This window comes from Pongo pygmaeus, chromosome 15 (assembly GCF_028885625.2).
Source record: "Pongo pygmaeus isolate AG05252 chromosome 15, NHGRI_mPonPyg2-v2.0_pri, whole genome shotgun sequence".
In the NCBI taxonomy this organism is placed as follows: domain Eukaryota; kingdom Metazoa; phylum Chordata; class Mammalia; order Primates; family Hominidae; genus Pongo; species Pongo pygmaeus.
In genome coordinates, this window is record NC_072388.2 from 63887284 (window position 1) to 63895878 (window position 8595).

General features: G+C 43.9%; 1 protein-coding gene across 1 annotated transcript in view; it reads left to right on the forward strand.

Annotated features, from left to right (window-relative positions):
* The window catches only part of FNTB (farnesyltransferase, CAAX box, beta), an 80298-nt gene extending 72977 nt beyond the window's left edge, over positions 1-7321 (forward strand). The window contains exon 12 of the mRNA XM_054449900.2: positions 5851-7321. Within this exon, the coding sequence (XP_054305875.1) occupies positions 5851-5982 (132 nt within the window). The 3' untranslated portion in view covers positions 5983-7321. The remainder of the gene's footprint in view (positions 1-5850) is intronic.
* Positions 7322-8595: the final 1274 nt, after the last annotated feature.

Consider the following 8595-nt stretch of genomic DNA (forward strand, 5'->3'; position numbering starts at 1 on the left):
AGCCGCGTGGCACTGGCTGTACAGCCTGCCATGTCTCCCCCAGAGGTTCAGCTTAGATGCCATCTCTTCAGAGAATGAGATCCCCAGAATGCTCAGCCTCAGCGCCTTGTTCATATTCTTTGTAGTACTTTACTCAGTTGGTGGTATGTTGTTTAATGTGTGTTTGTCTGCTTTCCTCAAAAAACAATAGCCCTGTGAGGGCAGGATGCTCACTGCTGCAGCCAGCTGAGGACAACCTGGAGGTGCTCTGAGCCTACACGTGAGCCTGGACATGAATCCAATGGAGACTGTCCCCAGTGATCAAATCACAGGGCCCATGCAGACTGTCATGAATTTGTGTGTCAGTTCCCTACTCTTACTAAGCCCTACTTCCACCAGTGTAAACATGGCCTGCTGCTACCATCTAGGTCACTGCCTTATTTTCTCATCTGTGTCGTTTTAACCTTCCTTTTTTGTTTAAAAAAAATTTTTTTTAATTTTTAATTTTTTTTTGTGAGACAAAGTCTCACTCTGTCACCCAGGCTGGAGTGCAGTGGCATGATCTTGGCTCACTGCAACCTCCGCCTCCCAGGTTCAAGCGATTCTCTTGCCTCAGCCTCCTGAGTAGCTGGGATTACAGGCATGCACCACCACACCCAGCTAATTTTTGTATTTTTAGTAGAGACAGGGTTTCCCCTTGTTGGCCAGGCTGGTCTCAAACTCCTGGCCTCAAGTGATCTGCCTGCCTTGGCCTCCCAAGGTGCCAGGATTACATGTGTGAGCCACCATGCCTGGCCCCATCTTTGTTTCTTTTAACTGGGAAACATTTCAAATGGAAGAAACACAAATGGCCAACAGATAGTTGAAAAGATGCTCAACCTCATTCTTAATCAGAAAAACAACCACCCAGCTTTTCCAGGCCCTAATTATTTCCCCCATTTGCCTCTTATGTAGCCCTCTTCCAATTTTTTTTCCTCCCTCCTTCTCCAGAGGTAACCCTGTCCCAAATTTGACATGTATCATGCCTGTGGATGTTTTTGTGCTCTTGCTACATACATATCTATAAGCAATATATAGTTGTTTATAAGCAATATAACAGTTGCTTGCATGTTTTCAAACTTTTTGTAATGGTACCTACTGTACCAGTTATTCTGCATTGCTTTTTCCACTTACCATTGTATTTTTGAGGTTAATCTGTGTTCACATGTGTTGCTCCAGTTTATTCATTTTAACTATTATATGATACTCCCTTGTATAAATGTACCCCAGTGTATTTCTCTGTTCTCCTGCTAGTTATCAATTTTTTGCTATTACAGTGTTGCAGTGAACGTTCTGGTATCTGTCTCATTGGGTTCACATGTTAGAATGTCTCCAGGAAGGGGACCTGCTGGGTTGAAGGGGACACATATTGTCATCTTTGATAGATAGCTCTGTAACTGCTCCCCAGTGTGGTTGTGTAAGATGAATTGATCCATAGACCTTTTCCTTTTTGCCAATTTGATGGGTGTGAAATGGTATTTGTTTGATTTTGTGTTTTCCTGATTACTGGTGAGGTTGAGAATATTTTCAAATGTTTGTTGGCCGTTTGTGTTGTCTTCTGCGAATTGTCTGCCAGTTCATATTCTGTGCTCATTTTCTTACTGATGGGTAACTTCAGTTGTTTTCCCTTAAGTATTTGTAGTTCTCTGTATATTTTTGATACTAATCTTTTGTCAGTTACATGTGTGTAATGAATATCTTCCAGCTTGTGACTTGTCTTTTCATTTTGTGACTCTGATTTGTGTTGCTATAAGAGAATACCTGAGACTAGGTAATGTGTAAAGAAAAGAGGTTTATTTAGCTTATGGTTCTATAGACTGAGAAATTCAAGGGCATGGCTCTGGCTTCTGGCAAGGGTTCTGCTGCATTATAACATGTGGAAATCAAAGGGGAAGCCAACCCATGCAAAGGGAGGAGAGCCTGAGAGCATCCTGGCTTTATAACAGCCTAGCCTTGCAGGAACTAATCCATTCCCTCAAGGACTAATCCAAACTCCCCAGAGCAAGAGAGAGAGCTCACTCACTACTGCAAGAACAGCACCAAGGCACTCCTGAGGGATCCACCCCTCCAACCCAAACACATTCCATAAACCCCACCTCTCAACATCGCCACCTTGGGGATCAGATTTCAACATTAATTTTTGTGGGGACAAATAAACCACATCCAAACCATAGCATTTTGTTTTTAGTGTTTTTTTGTTAAATAGAAGATTTTAGGCCAGATATGGTGGTTTGCACCTGTAAAGCTAGCACTTTGGGAGGCTGAGGTGGGAGAATCGCTCGAGCCCAGGTAGTCAAGGCTGCAGTGAGCTCTGTTTGCTCCAGTCTGGGAGATGGAGTGAGACCCTGCCCCCAGCACCCCTTCCCCACAAAAATATTTTAATATTTTAATTTTGAAGTGGTCAAATCTATTTGTCTTTTCTGTCATTCAGGGGTTTGTTTTGGGGGGAGGGTAGGTGAGGATTTACTTAAGGAATCTCTACCATTTTTTGAGGGAAGCAGACAAAATGAGGCACACATTAAACAAATACATTACAAATTGTGATGCGTGCTATGAAGGGAATGAACAAGGCAATGCAGCAAGTCATTAAGTGTAACTTCTAAATAGTCTAAAGCTTGCTTTTTTAATCTAGATTTTTAATTCTCTTGGATTTGGTTTCTGTGTATGGTGAGGCTTTGGATATAATGTTATCTTTTTTCCATATGGATAACCAGTTGACCAGCACCATTTACAGAAGTCTACAGCCTTTCCTGCTGATGTGTATCTCATGTGTACCACACCCTCAAGTTTCCATACATGAAGGGGCCCTGTTTCTGGACTCTCTATTTTGTTCCTTTGGTCTGTTTGCCTATCTGCACTCTTTTAAGCAAGTCTGAAAACAGGTAGGCAAGTCCTGTCTGCCTTGTTGTTTTTCTTCAAAATTGCCTTGGCTATTCTTTGCCTTTTGCTTTTTCCTGTGAATTGTAGGATCAGCCTGTCACGTTCTAATGGGATTTTTATTGGAATTGCACTACATTTTAGATTAATAAGAGAGAACCAACTTGTTTGTTTTTCTTCCTGTCTTCCCAGGAGTACAAAGAGAACTGACTTCAATATTTAGGCTTCCATTTATGAACATAATTTTTCTTTTCTTTAATGTCTTTCATTGGTTTTTTATAATTTTTTCCATAAAGGACTAGCATTTTTTTTTCGGTTAGAGTTATGTCTAATTTACAGTTTTTATGTCTCTTGTGACTGGAATCTTATTTTCAATTTTGTAACTGTTTGTTACTAGTGTATAGAAATGCTAATAATACTTATAAATCTTGTGTCCAGCCACGTTGTTGAACTCTCTTAATAGTTTTAAGTTTGTCTAAGTTAGTTTCCATTTTATTTTTCTTGCCTTGTATTGTTGGCTAAGATCCCCACATAGTGCTGACTAAAGGTAATAGAGGGCATTCCTGTCTTGCTCCTGATTGTAATGGGAAGGCTTTTTATAATCTGATCATTAAGCATGATGTTTACTGTAGGGTTGTGATAGTTACATTATATCAAGTTAGTGATATTCGCTTTTACTCCTGATTTGCTAGGTTGTTTTTGTTAGTTTCAATCATAAGGTAGTGTTAAATTTTATTGAATGCTTTCTCCGCATCTGATTTTTCTTCTTTAACATGGTATGTTTCATGAATATTCTGATGTTAAGCCTCATATTCCCAGGATAAGCCCTTCTGGGTAATCGCAGAGACACAGTGTGTCTGTGTCTGTGTGTTTTGTTCAGTATACTGCTAGATTCAGTTTGCCAGTATGTTTGCCTAGTAGTTTTATTTAGGATTTTTTTGCATGTGCGTTCATAAGAAAGATTGATCTAAAATTTTATTGTATTGTCCTTTTCCAGTGTTTCAGGATAATATCATAGCCTCATAAAATTAAATGGGTAGCTTCCTGCTCCTCTTACCTTTTTTCTTTTTCTTTTCTTTTTCAGAGACATGATCTCACTCTGTCACTCATGCTGGAGTGCAGTGCTGTGATCATAGCTCACTGCAGCCTGGAACTCCTGGGCTCAAGCTATCCTCCTTCCTTAGCCTCCCAAGTAGCAGGGACTACAGGTGCACACCACCAGAACCTGCTAATTTTGAAATTTTTTGTAGAGACAGGGTTTTGCTATGTTGCCTAGTCTGGTCTTGAACTCTTGGCCTCAAGCTATCCTACCTCAGCCACCCAAAGTGCTGGGATTATAGGTGTGAGTCATTGTACCTGGCCCCCCACTGGCCCCCTTTTTTTTTTTCAGTCCTTAAAAGGTTTGTATAGATCAGAGATTATCTGTTTCTTTGTAGGTTTGATACTACTTGCCTAAGAAACCATCTAGGTCTAGTATCTTTTAGGGTATGTGGGGGTGGCAGAATAAGCAATTGTTGTTACTAATTTCTTCAAGTAGGCCTTTAAAAATTCCTTAAGTCAATTTTGACAGTTTTCCTGGTTTTTAAAAATTACTGTTTATCTGAATTTTTGTTATGTTTTAGCATGAGGTTGCTCATAGTATTCTCTCAAAATTTTTTAAATCTCTCCTGCAGTTGTGTCCCCTTCTTCATTATCCCACAGTGGGAGAATCCTGAATATTGGCCTAGGATTATGCCATGTCAAATCTAAAGTTTCTTTTGGGTTTCTGTGATGTACTAGAATAACATCTATTTAATTTAAATTTCATATTTAAATTATGTTTATATATTTAAATATGATCTGACAGCCTTACTACATATCAGGGTTGTGGTCCTTTTTTCTTTTCTTTTTTTTTTTTTTGAGACAGAGTCTTACTCTGTTGCCCAGGTTAGAGTGCAGTGGCACGATCTTGGCTCACTGCAACCTCCACCTCCCGGGTTCAAGCGATTCTCCTGCTTCAGCCTCCCAACTAGCTGGGATTACAGGCACCCACCATCATGCCCGGCTAATTTTTGTAGTTTTGTAGAGACGGGGTTTCACCATCTTGGCTAGGCTGGTCTTGCACTCCTGACCTCAGGTGATCCATCCACCTCGGCCTCCCAAAATGCTGGGATTACAGGCATGAGCCACCGCGTCTGGCCCCCTTTTTCTTGATTATAAATGTAAATACATGTTTATTGTTTTAATAATTGGGATACATAAAATATAAATAAGAAAATTAAAAACAATCATATCACTATTAATATTTTGGTATGGGTATGATTTTTGCCATTTATATGCATCATAGGTACAAATACACTTTTTAAAAAGTTTGAGACCAGGTGCGGTGGCTCACACCTGTAACCCCAGCACTTTGGGAGGCCGAGGCGGGTGGATCACCTGAGGTCAGGAGTTCGAGACCAGCCGGCCGGACCAACATGGTGAAACCCTGTCTCTACTAAAAATACAAAAATTACCCAGGCGTGGTGGCTTACACCTGTAATCCCAGCTACTCAGGAGGCTGAGGCAGGAGAATCGCTTGAACACAGGAGGCAGAGGTTGCAGTGAGCTGAGATCGCGTCATTGCACTCCAGCCTGGGCAACAGAGCGAGACTGTCTCTCAAAAAAAAAAAAAAACCGTTTGAGATAGTATTGTACATACTGTTTTCTCACATAATGTGTTGTAAGTATTTGCCTATATCGTTAAATATTTAAATGCATGTTTACAATGGCTGTATATTAACCTGTGTCCCATGTACTAGATAGTTTTAGCAAATACACCGTTTTTGAACCTTTGGACTTTGTGTGATAAATCTTTGTGTGTATCTCTGATTCCTTATACTAAATTCTTAGAAGTGCCTTTCATGGAGCAAAGGATGTGTTATGTTTTCAAGGACCACCGGGATGATTAACTGGCACCTTTTCTTCTCTTTGCAGCAGCCCACTCACCCAGTGTACAACATTGGACCAGACAAGGTGATCCAGGCCACTACATACTTTCTGCAGAAGCCAGTCCCAGGTTTTGAGGAGCTTAAGGATGAGACATCGGCAGAGCCTGCAACCGACTAGAGGACCTGGGTCCCCGCAGCTCTTTGCACACCCCATCTCCCCAGTCAGACAAGGTTTATACGTTTCAATACATACTGCATTCTGTGCTACACAAGCCTTAGCCTCAGTGGAGCTGTGGTTCTCTTGGTACTTTCTTGTCAAACAAAACCAATGGCTCTGGGTTTGGAGAACACAGTGGCTGGTTTTAAAAATTCTTTCCACACCTGTCAAACCAAAAATCTATCAGCCCACGTGGTGTGGTTGGTGAACAGTGCACGCCAGGAGGAGGCAGCCCCTCCTCACCAGCTCTCCAGCCAGGACGATCACACAGAGATGAATGGCATCTGAGTATTACAGCATCCAGAGCCACCGCTGACTCCCACTTGCACGCCACCATTCAGTCACCAGACTGGGTGCCCTCCCATGGGCGGAAGAAGTCTGCTCCATGCCAAGGCTGGGCTTTGGGTCCCACCAAGATGAATTCTCTGTAAGACTGTGGTGGGGTTGCACCAGGAGGTGCCTCTGCCTCTCGACTTGCACCCTGGTCATTTGCAAGGGAAAAGAGCTGGAGGTGGGGGTAGAAAGATCTCCTTCAGTTGGGAGTCCTTCCACTTCAACACTGGAGAACTGAGCCTTGCATCTCTCCAGGGTCCAAGGCCACCCTTGGTGCACAGGCAAGACTTGCTTCAGCCCCAGGTGTGGTGACTTAGACCTAGGAAACCAATTATGAGTGGAAAATGAACCTCTAGTTCAACTGTGCCAGAGGAAGCAGCCCTCCAGTGCCCACCTGCCTCACTCCTCCCTGTCATGTACCGTGAAAACCCCCTCTGATGGCCTCAAGGCAGTGCCTGCAGGTCGAGGCCCTTCTGGGGGTTTCTATCTATCTTCCACCAGACTCCAAGCCCACTCTCCTCCAAGACTGTGTTGTCTTTTCTCACCCAGAGTATTAACACTACTAAGTCTTTCACCTTAATTTATGACTCAGGATTTATTCACGTCCTGCCCACTCTAGGCTCACAGGAATAAAATCAAGTGCCAGACACACTGGCTGCCACTAAGGCACTAGCCTCTGGAGCTGGTGGTGGCAGTGCGGGGTGCCGCCCAGCGTGCTGGGTCCTGGCAGTGCCTCTGCTGTGCTGCACATTGAGCCCTTTCTCGGTCAGTGGAGTGTCGAGTTGGGCCATCTGTCCACTGACCTGGCCTTCATGTAAGTAGCTGTGGGCTGCGGGCAGACAGGAGCTCAGAGGTGCAGCATGAGGCTCTTAGAAAAACCTGGCCATTTGCTGCCTCTAATTCCCTTTTGCTTTGACATATTGGGCTATGTATTACCTCCTTGAAATAATAAAAGAATAACATTTTCTGTGATGTCTCTTATTTGTGATCTGTACCAAGAAAATGCCCAATGGTAGGAGCTACTAAAGGTTGCTCGGGGATCGTCAGTCTCCTGTGTGCAGGATTCCAGACTGTTCGTATCGGTGGTGACAGAGGAATGACCGAGTTCCATCCTTACATGCTGTCTCCTCCAGTAGAGGAAGCCGTGGGCCTAACAGAGAGTGGGAAGAGTTGTTTTCCAAGCTCCTTGGGGCAATTCGGTGTGCTATGTCTCAGCCCTCCACACACTGCACTTCATGGTCTGTCTCCGACAGAGAGCAAGGACTGAGCCTAGTAGCCGCAGAGCAGGCTGACTTAGCGAGGGTGGGTGGATGTCTGGCCAGAGGCAGGGGCTGTCACAGGGACAGGCTGGAACTCTGTAGCCACTTGGCTTTCCCTTCGTCTGGCGAGAGACCCTCTCCCATGGGAGGCCAAGAACATGGATGTCCTGTGGCCTGACCCTCTTGGAGGAGAGAGAAGATGGTGTCCTTAGAGGACACCCAAATCCATGTAAATAAGCCAAATGTGCATCCAGGAATGTAATTCCTGCCCCCTGTGCTATTTTTGCCCTGTTAACAAAGGTTTGCATTGCAAGGCAACATATTGAAATGCATCCTTTCCATCACTATAACAAAAGGCAAAATCCTCTCAGCACCAGGTGCCTCAAGGTATTGTGAGATTAATTGCAGTAATAATTAGTGTGGTTAATAGAAGGGACTGCTTCAGTCTGAACTGGCTTTTTACCAAGAAGGAGGGATCTGAGTTGGGCCCCGAAGGGTAGGTAAAGTTAGTCTGGGTAGAGAAGAGAAAGGGTTATTTCAGGAGAGTTTACACTGGCATATCCATGAGACATCCTTTTCCGGAGGGTTTCCTGACAGCCCTCAAGGTGAGTCCTAGAGATTTGTTTATTCCCTCATTTGAGATAGGATCTTGCTCAAATGCACCCAGGCTGGAGTGCAGCGGCACAATCATGGCTCACTGCAGCCTCGACCTCCTGGGCTCAGAAGATCCTCCTGCCTTAGCCTCCCAAGTAGCTAGGACCACAGGTGCACACCACCACAGCTAGCTAATTTTTGTATTTTTTGTAGAAATGGGGTTTCACCATGTTGCCCAAGCTGGTCTCGAGCTCATGGGCTCAAGCGATCCTCCCGCCTCAGCCTCCCAAAGTGTTGAGATTACAGGTGTGAGCCACCGCACCTTTGGAGAGATTTATTATGTGACTCCTTGAGGAGAAGACATTTATGCAGCATTCAAGGTGGATGA